The 14,800-nt window shown below is 42.4% G+C and overlaps 1 protein-coding gene across 1 annotated transcript in view; it reads left to right on the top strand.

Annotated features, from left to right (window-relative positions):
• The window catches only part of ANKRD33B (ankyrin repeat domain 33B), a 19,960-nt gene extending 7,226 nt beyond the window's left edge, over positions 1-12,734 (top strand). The window contains exons 3-4 of the mRNA XM_010001364.1: positions 4,832-4,972; positions 11,884-12,734. Of these exons, the coding sequence (XP_009999666.1) occupies positions 4,832-4,972; positions 11,884-12,734 (992 nt within the window). The remainder of the gene's footprint in view (positions 1-4,831; positions 4,973-11,883) is intronic.
• The last annotated feature ends 2,066 nt before the right edge of the window (positions 12,735-14,800 follow it).

Raw genomic sequence — 14,800 nt, 5'->3', positions numbered from 1 at the left:
CGGGGTCTTAGGAAGATCGTGTGTCGTGGCTACTATTTTAGGTTTTTTTCAAAGCTCTAAAATAAATCAGTCTGGGTAAAATAATCCTGGCCAAGCTCACTCCCAAATAAGTTTGCCATTATTTTCTTTGAACTAATTAATCTACAGTAATGCTTATCCAATGGATTAAGGCAGAAAACACTGTGCATTTCTAGTAGAGGCTGTTATCTATTTTAACTTAAAAATAAAGAAAATCTTGCCCCAAGTGTGCAGTAATATGCTGCTTTGTTCCTTTATGCTTAATGCCCTATGTTTGCTCTGGCAAGCAACCCGTCGACATTGCAGTCCTGTAATGTGCTGTATTGATGCTGATAGCATCTCTTTTCTCATGCTTGTTGCACCTACCTCAGTGGATCTGTAGTAGTTGCTGACTGTAGGAAAATCTCTCGTGATTAAGAAAAATTTGAGCTGCTAAGATGTTTTTCAACCACTCCATAGTTAATAGCAAAATAAATATATCACAATTTACATAGTCTGAGCAGGATTCAGTGTCTGCCAATGCTGCTTTGATAACAGACTGATTATATTGACATCGACCACATTAATCCTGATGCAGACTGAGGCGAGAACAGAGTTTATCCCCAGGTTTACTTTTATCCCAGTCAGCACAGTAATATTCAGTGAACAAGTGTAACAGATTACATAAATGTAAGAGATGCTTCCCGGGGAATTACTAGCTTCAGCTGTACAGTTAAAAAGCAATCAGTGATTATTTCTGTGAGAACTGAACCACTGTCCTTAAACCTTTAAGGAAAGCTGTAGTTTTCTCTTACAAGTGTTAAAAAAGTGCTAAAGCATGTAAATCGGGAAAAAATTGATGAAGTAGGTCATCAGTTTGTAGTCTAAAAGCAGTTCCAAGGGCTGCTTGGCTCTGCATCCATGGTTTTCTTTGCATCCCTCAAGTGTGCTCCTTAAAGACAATCACTTTACGAGGAAATGCATAGCTGGTCTTTGTCATGTCTTCTCACTGATGAAGAACCTAGGATGTTCATAGGAGCTCATGGGATGCAGTATTCCCTCCCAGACCCTGGCTGGAGGAAACAAATTTCCATCAGGCAACATCAGTGAACATTACAAGCCATGTTTAAAGATTGGAGCAGTTCTGTTTTAATATTAATCTAGTAACCTTGCCGCTAGACATTTCCAGGTAGTAGCAAACTGTGCTTTGTGTTTTACCAAAAAGCAAACTCTGCTAACAAAGCGTGAGGTAGGCCTTGAATACTGGAAGAAAGAATTGGGACCACAGTAGTCATGTCCATAGCAAAGTCATGAGTATAGTAGCTTTTTAAAGAAAGGAGAGAGGACTTCAAAACCCTAACTTACTTTTATATCTTTGCCTTAATACAAGTTTGGGCTATAAAAGTTTTAACACTGACTCCTTCTTGGCCTTTATAACTCATGATAATGAGCTCAGAGTTAATCCTGAGGGCTGACATTGAATTGACACTCTCTGCCAGTACTTGCTATTGATCCCCAAAGCAATTGAAAATTACTGTAGTCAGCAGAAGCTCTTACAGACTCTTAACTTGTTTTCCCCTGCCTATGATAATCCTGAGCTACAGTGTTGACACCAGTTATTTAATTCATTATCACAAGATACTGCTCTAGTGTTAATAGATATTACTGTGAGGTTAGCATTGCAACCAGAGGAGCTATAGTGCAATAGATGCTGCTTAATTATTGCTGAATGTTAAGTAATATCACTAAGCAGTATATTATAAAGAAGTGAAAGCAAAGCTTATGCATTCTTTCTTTTAGTGAAGGATTCATTGTTGTGTTTTTTTAACTTTAGGTTATAACGATAATAATGGTTTTGCAAAAGAAATTATTCTGGGAGATCACTGTCATTTATACCAAAAATATGGGGTTTCCTGTGGAAAGTCTAATAGCAGATCTACATTATTACAGGCAGGCAGGCAGGCAGGAAGGAAGGAAGGAGTTGTTTCAAAAAGTGGGAAAAGGGAGGAAAATTACATTAACTTTTTTTTCAGTTCTGCTGCTGCTGAGTACATAGCTGCCTTGGTGGTACTGTATTGTGATTGGAATACATGGGTGTTTAAAGGCTGTTGTATTTGCTCATAAAATATAGATGGTTTATGTAACAGGGACTGGTTTGGGGCTGGGCTATGGTGCTGGGAATTAAGAATCAGAGGTTACTCCTGTTTCTGCTTATTAAGGGAGACAAGAGAACACAGACAGATAAAGCATCCAGAGGATGAGAGGTGCAGAGTGTATTTGGTTCCATCCATCTGTAAGAAAGCATTCACCAGCCATAGACCAAACACAGGCTTTTTGCAGGTACAATTAGAAACTGTGATGTTATATGACAGAGCACCTTCCTTACTATGCAGCTTATCCTTCTCTCTGTGTTACATAGATTATTGGGTAATGTTGTCATCATTACATGCATTTCCTCTGCAGCAGCAATGAAATGAATGGAGCTGTTACAGACATCTGTGCTGATCTCTAAATGTGGCTCACAGGGTGAGGAAGTGTGCCCTTAGCATGCCAGTTCTGGTAGAACATAGATCCGGCATATAAACAACAAGAGCTTCATACAAATTCAGTATCGCCAATGAGGCTGAGGCCAGGCCAATTTATTTTAGAGCCATATGCAGCTTTCATAGCAGACTTTAAATCATGGAAGGCTCAACTGGTTTACAGTTTAGAAAAATATTTCTGCTTCACCCAGGCACAGAAGCACTGAAGCAAACTTTATAGCCTTAAATCAAAAGTGTATGAGAGGGTTTGAACAAAATCTTGGCAGCTCTGAGTTTTGCTTTGAATTTGGTATCTGAACTAGAAATTTGAAGCAAACCTCAGAGGACAGAAGTTCCCACAGATTAAAACTGAAGTAGTTTTCAGGAATCCCTGAGACACAAAACTTCTGAGAACCACAAACCTCTTTATTTTCTTTGCTGGTATTTTTTCTGTCTCATTTGAGGCCATCTGTAGTCCCTTGAAGATTTTTTTACTGAGGAAGGTCTTTCAGGATTGACTCCTAGGATCATCCCAGATTTGCAAAACATTTCTTACTGCAGCTATGCTTTTGGCAAAGGGAAGAACATCTTTAGTAATGTAATAACTGGTGAAAAATCTTCCATCTTATGATTTCTCCTTGTTTCCATCTCTGGTATTTGTGGTAAAAAACCCAGTATTTCAGCTGTTCAAAACCTCCATGAAGATGCACACTGTACATCAGTGAAACAGTGCATGTCCTGCAAAACAATTCAGGCACAAAAATTCTCCCAGTGGTAACCGATACCTTGCTGGGATTTGATCTTAGGCCATCAAGTCAGTGAAGCTGAAGCTTCTGTATTGAGTAAGCAGGACTGGGTCACTTGATCCTGCATTGAACCCAGTTAATTTTTGCTTTGTTCAGCTTCTTGTCATTTGCTGTATCTTTACATTTCATTTGCATTAGGCTGCACCAAGGTACAGGGAGCTTCTTACTCAGTTTTCTCTGACTCTGGTGTTGCTAAGCTCATCTGGACTATCCCTATGTCTGCTCAGGTTTCAGGAGAGTTTCCAGTTATGCAGCAAGGTAGCAGAGTCTAGGAAATTCTAGGAGATAAAAAGCAGCACCTAGAAAACATCTTCAATTAATTGGTAAAGATTTTCTTAACTTGCTTTCCAAAGTGAATGCAGGACTCTGTTGATACCAAAGTGACTGTTGATGCAATCTGCACCAGATGTGACACTATAGACTTTCAAAATTGTCCTGTATGAATTATAATCTGCTTCAGTAACATTTCTAGATGAATTTGAATGACATGCACCACAGAATATTCAGCTGGACTGCAGAGTGAGATGAAAGAATATTTTTACAGCTCCTAGTAATTAAATTGTGATTGTTGCAGCTGTGTGACAGACTGCATTATTTTATAAAGCATCAAAGCGTCATAAAATGAATGACAAGTGAAGGGAAAACTGTTTTGAATGAGTCATAATGGAACTAGATACTTGTCTTGTTCTGATACTCCAATTACAAAGACTTGATGTTTTAATTGGTCTTTCTACTATTTAGCCGGAGATGTCTTCAACTATTACTATGTCCTTGCTGACACCAGTTATCCTGGCGTACAAGGCACATGAAAAGCAAAACCACTTGCTTTTAGAAACAGAACTAAAATTATTTATTTTACTAACAGAACTGAAAATCAGCCCCATTTCCCTGTTGCTGGAGGGTAGACAAGTGGCTTTACACTGTCAGATGAAAAAAATAAAAATGCAGGATTCTACACAAAATATTTCTTTGTCTCATACAGGCCTGGCATGATTTGTTAGAATTATTGGCTGGAACCATCAGATGCAATCACTTTTTAATGAAGCACCATTATAGCAAGGCTCAAATTTACTACAGGAGCCAAAAAGCTGAACCTCTGCAGTAATTTCCCCCAGGTGATGGGTTTTTCTTCCATAAGCTGAAATAATTCCCTTTGCAGTGTTACTCACTGAGTCAAGAAACTGAGGCTCCTTTCAACCTTAGAGTGACCACCTCTGTTTTCTGATTATTCCCTTATCTTAAATTGACTTTTCAGAGAGGAGAGCAACTTGAAAAATGGTGGGAACCCAGTTTTCTAGGCTCCTAGCCCAATACTCTGGTCACAAGTCAGTGCCACCTAGCCCTAAGGCTGACCACTGCAATGAGTGGAGAAGGATACAAATAAAAGAAATTGCATTAGTTGGTTGCTTTTTTCCAGTTGTCAAACCTGCAGGAGTAATTTTTTATAACCTTGAGACAGCGCCTTAACCTGTGATGTATTTTCTCTGCTTTTTTATTTCCTTAAAGGGCACGTAACCATTACAAACTATTTGTTGAACTACTTTCCTGGGCTTGATATCGAGAAGAGAAACGTGTTTGGATTCACGGCGCTGATGAAATCTGCGATGCAGGGCCGAGTGGAGTGCGTGAGAGCCTTGATGCTGGCAGGTATGCAAAATGCTTTGCTGCTGCTTCGTCGTCATCTACCTGTAAATACTAGAGAGTCACACACAAACACCAAGAAGAAATATGGCTCTTGGGGTGTTCACTCTGAGAGGGGTGTTGCAGCCTTTCCTGAGAATGGGTTCAGCTTTTAAATAAGTCAGAGGGAAGGTGGTGAAGTCACATGCTGCAGGTGAAGGAGTGCTCAGTTTGCCTGTGGAAACTCATCCAGGGCCTCTCCAAGAACTCTCAGGGTGAGATTCATTATCTCAAGGAGAGTTCAGGAAGTGTGATCATCAAGATTTGTAGGCAAGGAGTTAATGAAGGTCATGACACAGCTGGGAAGCACATGCAGGTCTCTTGCTGCCAGCTCTGCAGGTGGGATGGTGCATGATGGTGGTGGAACCATAGCCAGACCACCTCTCTCTCCTATTGTGGCAGGTCCTGGGGCAGGTAGTGAAAAGCACTGGGGGCTCTCAGTCTTGTCAGGAGAGTCAGGTGTGGGGTTCATATCCCACGGGAGCATTGGTGGGAACTTGGGCCAAATAGGGAATAACCTCTCTTTCTAACCCCTCTATAGTTCCAAATTTGCTCTCCAGGTTTATGGGCAACACATCACCAGAGGGTCTGTATCTGCTGGAAGGAGGGAGTTGAGGCACAGGGAATGAGCAGGTCCATCTGTGCCCACCTGCCTCTCTTCACATATGAGAACAGGAAATACGTTTCTTGCTGTTGGCTCTCGAGTGCAGTTGATTTTCTAGCCCTGTACTTTGCAAGGTGAAAGGGTCTTGGAGAGGAAACTGGGAAGGGCAAGGGGCGTTGGGCCTCGACAGGAGCACTCCCAGCATACACCACCTTTTAGCCACAATGTTAGATATTTTTATTATATTAAGTAATTGGTATATAAACTATTAGTTAATAAGTAAATAACTAGCATAAATTAGTAAATATACTTGTATTACAGTTGTAGATCCTTGACACAAATTAAGTATTATGGAAATTATAGTTGTGAATATGTGAATATTGCTACTGTCAAAACCAAGAATCCTACAGGTCCATTTGAGAGTGATCTTGAATAAGTAGTTTATTTTAGCCATTTTACTGTCTAACCTCTCATAATCTGAATATTTTAAATTACAGGTATTAATCAAGTATAGTGATATTTCTTTCATTCGTTTTCATAATATCCAGTTTCCAGATGTTACTATGACACAGAAAATGTTTGGATGATGTGGTAGCCAGCATTCTATTTTCTGAAAGGTTCTGTAGCCTCTTATACTGGAATCAAGGCTTTGGAATTGGATAATATGTTCTGGAGTTCAAATTTTATGAAACAAAGTTATGAAATGGCAGCCAGAGCTACAGTACTTCTAGACACAGATGCACTTTCTGGAGGAACACATACTTCATGCAGAAGTTAGTTCAGAATTTTCCAGTGCCTATTATGAATTATCACTTAGAATGAAACTAGAAGAACTTCTAGCTTGTCAAACTGACCTTCCATTATGATGGCTTTCTATTGTTATCACTGGAGATGTGATGGAGGCTTGTTCTTTCTGTTCTGGTCACTAGAAGGTATTTCAGAGTCTTTCCATTTTTGTAGATAACTCAGTCCTTGTTATTCTAATTCTCGTACAAATAAGATCAATATTGAAGTTCGCAATCTGGCTGCTGCCTCTGGCACCTGAACAGCCACTTTTGTATTTTCCTGATTCCTAAGAAAACAGAATATTGGAGAAACAAACGTTTAGCCAGCCAGAAAATGGCCTAATTAGTCTCTATATCAAGTTTACCTACAGGGAATTATATCAGCCTATTTGTGCATCAGAGGTAGGGAGAATAAGAGGTGTAGAATTTGTAGAGTTAATATACTCTGAGTTTCTAAACTGCACTTTATATACATGTTTTAGTGAGTATTCTGCAGGTCTTCACATTTCCAGCTCAAAATAGGGGCCACAAAAGAAGGGTGGTAAATTACCAGGACCCATTTTAGTATCTGATTATTTTTTTGCACCGTACAGTCTGGTGAAATGTCAGGAAGGAGGGAGCTGCCCATCAGAATGGATTTAAGAGTGGTTTGAGGCTTGAGGGACACTGAGTGGCTGCTGACAATGAAGTGGTAATTTGCTGAAGAAGGTGAAAGAAATTGTTATTAAAAGATTCAGTGAAAAAATCAATTTCACAAATAAACCAGAAAAATTCTATGTTAAAACATAAGAATGCATGGAAATAGAGGGGGAAAACACCCCTATTCAGCTGTAGGTCTACTTGCATAGTCTCTGACTTTCATACAGGTACGGAACAGGTATGTATCTTTAGAAAAGAGTTAAAGCCAGGAGGTTTTTAAGCTCAATGTCTGTTTGGTGGCTTGGGTAAGACCTCTATTGACAGGCACTCACTTACAGCAATGCAGGAGGTCAGTAAAGGAAAACAGCTCACCTTCCTAACCGCCTAAGCGTGGATTTAGCACAGTCAGATGGAGAAGAGGTAAGGGCAATGTGCGACAGATGGTTGGGGCTGGATTGTCAAAGTGACTGCTCTTTCCGAAATTTGTGTTCCTGGAGGGCGGCCAAGGTCAATCACTACAAGATTAAGGGGCTCTGAGACACTTGGCTGTGACGTTTGCTCTTTCAAAGTGAGTCTTTGGAGCATGTGATTTGGCTGTCAGTGAGTGCACAGCGAGGAAGGGGGGGAGCCCAGCATGTGGCCAGCAAGCCAGACCCCCCCAGACAGTGGTGGCACAGGAACACGTGTCAAGCCCTGCTGAAATCTCCAGGGTAAACTCAATGCTGCTTTAGTACAGTTGTCAGAGTGGCTGCAGATCTGGAGACTGGGCTTTAAATGCTGTGTATAAAGCAGGTTGCTAGCAGATGCCAGAACTCTTTTCACCCCGTCTTTAATTTCAGGGTGTCAGTTTTGCATCTCAAGAAGCGTTAAACCTTCTTAATCAAATAGGACACTGATATCCCAAAGGGGCGTGTGTATGCCAACTAGTTGTGCTGAAAATGATCTTTGGGGCAACTTTTATAGGAAAATCAAGGCAAGTGGCAAATAAAGTTTTCCTAGAAGAAAACTTGTAGGCTGTACCTACACTGAAATTACAAATGGTTCAAGAAAATTGCTGTCGCATTTAAAAAAGGGACATGACTGAATGTCAAGTTTGTTCAAAAATGTCTCCTGATTTGTACAGAAAATCAATACCACTAGTAAATCACACTTTAGAAGAGATTTTGTAATACAGAGTACAAAGACAACATTGATTTCTGTTTAAAGATGAGGTTTTCAGTACTCTCTAGTATTGTTTCCTGAGTTAAAGTTTCTGAAACACCTGGGGACACATCCATCAGGCAGCAGCAGAAATGGGCTTCTCCTCAAAGGAAGGAGAACCAAGGATGTGAGCAAGGCACACAGAAGTACTGGCCTCATCAATGAAGGTGCTTCATGAAGATTGGAGCAGGACTCATGACCATGGCTAGGATTAACCATTACTGCAGGGGTTGCCAGGGAAGTCCATGGTGACAAGGCAAGACCATAGAGGCAGTAGAGGTCTGAGGTCAAATGAAGTCTGTGGTCCAGGTAGCAAATCAGCAAGGCATGGACCCAGGCACAGCACAGGCACAACTGTAGCATGGCTCAGGCAATAACCAGAGCTGAGTGTCTGAGCTTCAACACAGCCTTCAAGCAAAGGTGGGGAGTCCCCAGTGAGCACTTTCTCACACAGCTCATTTTGCACAGTTCTGATCCAAGGTCTCAGCTTGGCAGCTGCACCATATTGGAGCTGGGATGTCCTTTTTTTGAGATAATGTTGACCAGCTGCCTATACCTCTTGTTTGCTTACAAGCAGAGCATACTGTTGCTCATTAAAATTTATGGGAGACAATCAGCAGTAGGAAGTTTGGGTAGGTTAGTTCAAAACATGCTAGTGGAGCAGGAGTGGCTTTGTATGTCTTTGTTCCTCCCTTCACTGGTTTGTAGCTTCTGCAGTGATTTAACTTCTTATCACTTTCCCCATTCTCTCCTTTTTGCTCTGTTTCTCTGTAATGGCAAAACATTGTTTGTGTGGAAGGTTATACTGTAGTCAATGTAAATGGCTTCCTGATATCCTTTCCTGATATCTTGTTTCCCTAATTGATAGCTTGATAGTTTGAAATGCTGTTACCAAGATAATCCACCTGGAAAAAAATAATTTCTCTTTGTGTTCTCTTGGCTTTTCCTCAGGTCTCAGGCTCTGCACATTTCCATCTTCCATAGCAATGGGACAAAATTGTTTTTTCTTTTTTTTCTGTCAGGTGATGTTTAGATTAGGTATTAGAAGAAACTTCTTCACTGAAAGGGTGATTAAACACTGGAAAAGGCTGTCCAGGTTGAATCACCATCCCTGGAGGTGTCTAAAAACCATACAGATGAGGTACTTAGGAATACAGTTTAGCACTGGACTCGGTAGGGTTAGGTTAATGGTTGGTAGAGTTAGGTTATGGTTAGACTCGATGATCTTAAAGGTCTTTTTCAATCAGAATGATTCTGTGATTCTTTTGAGGCAAGATCTGTGTAGGTCAGTTGTGTGTTGGTGTTTCAAAAATAGTGCTTCTGCTAATAGGAGAAACCCATAAAGAATTCAAATGTTGTATCCTGTTCCCTTCAATTTTCGGGTTGCCAGGGAATGTGGTAGCACTGGATAGAGCACTGCAGCAGTTGCAAAGATATAGCAGAGAGGATTAGAATGCTTGCACCTCCTGTTACCCTTGCATCCCCTCTTCAGACAGCCAGGTGCCCTGGAGGAGAACAGCATTAATCCTACTTGAAAAAAAAAAAAAAAAAAAAGAGAGAAGAACAAGAGCAGAAGCCCATGTGAAGGGGCTTATAGGAACACACAGAGATCAAAAGAAATGTAAAGCTGGAAAAATATGTAGAAATATATTTAAAGAAAGAATGACAACGGGGAAAAGTGTGAGAATTGGATGGATAAAAATCATAAATTGGGATGGGGGCAGTACAGGCCAAAAGGTAATACGCACTATGAATTATTTCTGTCCAGGACCTAATGCTTCAAATGCCTAAGCATCTGCTGTCTAGCATGTGTCCCAGTTGCCTCTTGTGGCTGGTCCAGTTGGTGATAATAGCATGTTTTTGCTAATGATAACTTAATTTCCTCAGAGGTGATAATCTAAGGTAGATGAGAACAGTTGTTCTGGGCTCAGACTGAAGGTCCGTCTCATTCATTATGCACTCTCTGACATGTATGGAAACTTTATATTTGGTCACTCTTATAACCATCCTCTCAACTTTCCCTAATGTACATTCAGAGATAAGAGAACCTGAATTGGACACGTGGTGTTTTCTGTTTTTTCCTTTTTCACTGAAATTTTTTCTCTATTTAAAAAATGCTTTTTTAGAAATTCCTCACATTTTATTTGCTATTTTAGCCTCTAATGTGCACCGAGCTGATATTTTCATGGAACTTGTGATCCCAAGATACCTATTCTGAGTGGCAGCGACCAGTGCAAAGCCCATTATTCTGTATGGGAAGGATTTCTGCATACAGAATCGTTTCTTTCTGTATTTGTCTTTTCTGACAAGCCTGTGGGAATGGATTTTTAAATGGCAGGTAACATTCAATGCAGTTGAAATTCATTATGTCATTCTTTGCATGGTTTTAAGTGAATTTAATATATACAGCCTTAACTTCTTTTATTATATATTTTTTTTAATAAACCAGAAGTTCAGAAAGTCAGGAGCCCTGATCACAGAATCACAGAATCCTAGGGGTTGGAAGGGACCTCAAAAGATCATCTAGTCCAACCACCCTGCCAGAGCAGGGTCACCCAGAGCACATCACACAGGAACGTGTGCAGGTGGGCTTTGAACGTCTCCAGTGAAGGAGACTCCACAGCCTCTCTGGGCAGCCTGTTCCAGTGCTCTGTCACTCTCACAGGAAAGAAGATTTTTCTGATGTTTATGTGGAACCTTCTATGCTCCAGTTTGCACCCACTGCCCCTTGTCTTATCACTAGACATCACTGAAAAAAGCCTGGGTCTGTCCTCCAGACACTCGCCCTTTACATATTTGTAACCATTGATGAGGTCACCCCTCAGTCTCCTCTTCTCCAAGCTAAAGAGACCCAGCTCCCTCAGCCTTTTCTCATAAGGGAGATGTTCCACTCCCTTAATAATTTTTGTGGCTTTGCGCTGGACTCTTTCAAGCAATTCCCTGTCCTTCTTGAACTGAGGGGCCCAGAACTGGACACAGTACTCCAGATGAGGCCTCACCAAGGCAGAATAGAGGGGGAGGAGAACCTGCCTTGACCTACTAACCACACCCTTTCTAATGCACCTCAGGATGCCATTGGCCTTCTTGGCCACAAGGGCACATTGCTGGCTCATGGTCATCCTCCTGTCTACCAGGACCCCCAGGTCCCTTTCTCCTACACTGCTCTCCAGCAGGTCAGCCCCCAACCTGTACTGGTACATGGGGTTGTTCTTCCCCAGATGCAAAACTCTACACTTGCCCTTGTTGAATTTCATCATGTTTCTCCCTGCCCAACTCTCTAGCCTGTCTAGGTCTCTCTGAATGGCAGCACAGCCTTCTGGTGTGTCAGCCACTCCTCCCAGTTTAGTGTCACCAGCAAACTCACTGACGGCACACTCTGTTCCCTCATCCAGGTCATTGATGAAAATATTGAATAGTACTGGTCCCAGTACTGACCCCTGAGGGACTCCTCTAGTCACAGACCTCCAACTAGATTTGTCCCATTGATTCCTTTTAATCTCTCTTTATTGCATGTTCCTTTTGACAAAAATATTATAGCGTGTCATATGTGAGGTTTTCTTGCAGGGGCCTGCCTAATTCAACTCTGATCACAGCAACAAAAGTGTGGGCATTTTCATTAATTAACAGTAATTTTTTTTCTTTTCTTTGAGGGGCAAATGTTCACGCAACTGACCCAAGCCGTGGACTGACTTCATGGGAATGGGCTTGTTTCACAGGAAGGTCAGAATCTGCCTTCATCATGCAGAAACTGATGGACAATCCATGCCCAGAACAGTTTTGTGATCAATATAAACCAGAATGGCCAAAGATGAAGGAACTTCTTGCCAAGGCTGCGGAGCCAAAAAGCTGTTTGCAGAGGGTGTCTGAGTGTGTGAGGGCCGCTATGCCGTTCCAGCCTTTCTTCGGCCCAGAAAAAGACGGGGTCCTCGATCACATGGTGAAGGTGACAACGAGCTTGAGCAGCCCCTTCATTGCCCTGGCATGCCGGACAGTTTGCCCAGGCAGCCCGCCTTCTGTGGGGAAACGCAGGCTGGCTGTGCAAGAAATCCTCAGGAAGCAGAGAGCCGAGGAGATCCGATCTCAGGACAAAGACCACTTGAGCAGCTATGAGAAGCTCTTTCAGAACTCCAGAGTCATGCTGGTGCCCAGGAAGAAGGAGCGGCGAGCCAGCCTGCAGCCCATCAGCCTGGCGGTCTCCCAGGTGAGCACGGTGGCCACGCGGAAAGCGAGCCTCCTGCCACTCCACCTGCTCCGACGGAGCAGCGTCAGGCCAGGGTTTGTCATCCCCAAAGTCCGTGTCAGCAAGGCTCCTCCACCCACCTTCCAGCCAGAAAAGGCGAGGAGGAGGAGCAGCGCAAAGGATGACCCCTACTTGCAGATTCCCAAGTGGAGGTACAAGGAGATTAAAGAGGAGCGGAAGAAGGCGGAAGAACAGGAGAAGAAAAAAGCAGCAGAGGCTCAAAAACAGAAGCAGGTGTCTCCCGCCAGATCCAGGACCTGATTTAAAGGCAGTTGCTTGAAGGTTTCTGAGCCGTCTTGTTATCTGAGCAGGATAACAGACTGCACGCCCTCGTGTGTGTCCGCTGCTCCCAGAGCTGGAATACTGAGTAACAGCCTTCAAGGTGCAGAAGTAGGGCAAGGGCTATGCCACGGTGTGTCTGGTGGTGGAGCAGGAAGATATTTTGAGGTGGAAGACTTAGTAAGTTTACCTGTCTGCTGTTGACAGGAAGCTTTAAGTGGTGCAGTCCTTCTACAGTTTGCTTTTTTCCAGTTCCTGGTGAATGACTGAGGAACAGCTTGAAAAATAACATGTGTGTGTTGTTCATTTTGTAATGGACAAAATTAGGGACCTGTGCTTTTAACAATTGACATTCCTCCCTCTCCTTGCCTAGGTAGATATATTACAGGGTTTTATAGTAATAATGAAAAGTTTAAAATCTACACAGCATTGGTGGGCAGTGAAAATGCAAGTCTACAATAATTTTTAATATACTAAGCACTTTAATTCCAGTAATGAGAATTTAAGACAGGTATTAAACTGTACATCTCTATATACAATATACAGAGCTGTAAAGTTGTATATATATATATTTATATATATATACAATCTGTATGGATGCAGTTCCTAATGCTGTTTGTCTTGTTGAATATAAAAAGAGCTGCATATGAAATATTTCTGTAGTTGAGGTATTCATATCCTCTGCAGGTGTAAATCAGGGGCAGGATTTCTTTGGAGCAACAGAGAAGATGAGCTACTTTTTCAATGCCACTGTCATCTAAGATTTGCCTCCCCCATTAAGTTTCACTGTATCTGCTGTTGTCTCCTCTTTAGTCTCAGGGAATTTTTGTCATTGTGTTAAGCTATGAAATAAGGAAGATGGCAAGCCACTGGTGGGCTTTTTTTTGAGGTTGATATTTAAGTTTCTGTAAATAAACCCCACAGGGTTTACTGTGAGCCTTTCCATATTATAGCCAGGACAGGATAAACATGCAGCTTCCAGAAGTTCAAGCAGTTTTCCCAGGTCTCGAGCCCAGCCATATGCTATGAACATCCAGTCAGAGATCCAGCATCAGGCAGCTCGGCCACTGACATTTGGCAGCCATGGCCACGTGTCATTGTGTAGTATGGCCCTGGGTGCCTGGATGGGGCAGGACTTCATGCCTCTAGTGCAGCGCTGGGAGACAACGTTCCCTAGCAGAGGGAGTTGCCACAGGTTGCTGCAGGGTTGTGTGGTCCACGTGCAGGCTTCATTTGGTTTCATCAGCAGTCAGTCTGAATGGCATGCCAAACCCTGGCTGTAAACCTGCTGCTTGCTGAAGACCATATGAAAAAAAGTAGAGGTCAAGTGCAAACAACAAGCCATACAGCACGTGCTCAGGCTGTGGTTTTGCTCAGGATTTGCTCCCCTTTGAAATGAAATGTGCTGTGGTGTGCTCTCCTGAGGGTGTTGCTCTGCGGGAGCCCAGGCAGACCCCGCTGCTGCTGTCATCACCTTCTCCCTTCAGTCAAAGAGAAGCAAAACTTTTCCATCCTTTGGTCTCACAGCACAAGGACTGGCCACCATCTCACTGAACTTGTAATGAAACCCATGTGTGCCATGGGAGAAATAAATTCAGTTGATTGAAAACCAGCACCCAGATTGGTATTGCTAGCTAATGGCTGCAGGGTCAGAGCTTGACAGAGGTTAGGGCAGGCATGTGAATTAAGGATTTTCTACGCAGCCTGTTCTTTGTGCCTCTTGCTGGAGTAGCTGTGTTGGCTGGACTGCATTGCCAGGTAGCTCCCCAGGTCAGAGTTGAAAGAATATGCATCTTGCTAATAAATCCCCCCAGCCCTGTGAATTTGAAGAGGACTTTAGTCCTGCAAGTGCATCAATGCTGTACAGTTCATAAGCACCAATTTCGAGATGGATTTGGTGTGAACAGAGCTGAAGCTGAACTCATTTCTGTGGAGAGTAGGAAGGGAGTCTTTTAGCTGTTTGTGGCAAAGTTATCAGGACAGATTTTGAATTGGTACACTGGATTGAATGGTTTAGCTTTAAATTTTTGTTTACTGCCAGACTAGCA

The sequence above is a fragment of the Chaetura pelagica genome, unplaced genomic scaffold, assembly GCF_000747805.2.
Source record: "Chaetura pelagica isolate M959 unplaced genomic scaffold, ChaPel_1.0 scaffold317, whole genome shotgun sequence".
NCBI classification, from domain to species: Eukaryota; Metazoa; Chordata; class Aves; order Apodiformes; family Apodidae; genus Chaetura; species Chaetura pelagica.
The sequence above is the reverse complement of the archived record's forward strand: the minus strand, read 5'-3'. Positions and strand labels throughout refer to the sequence as shown.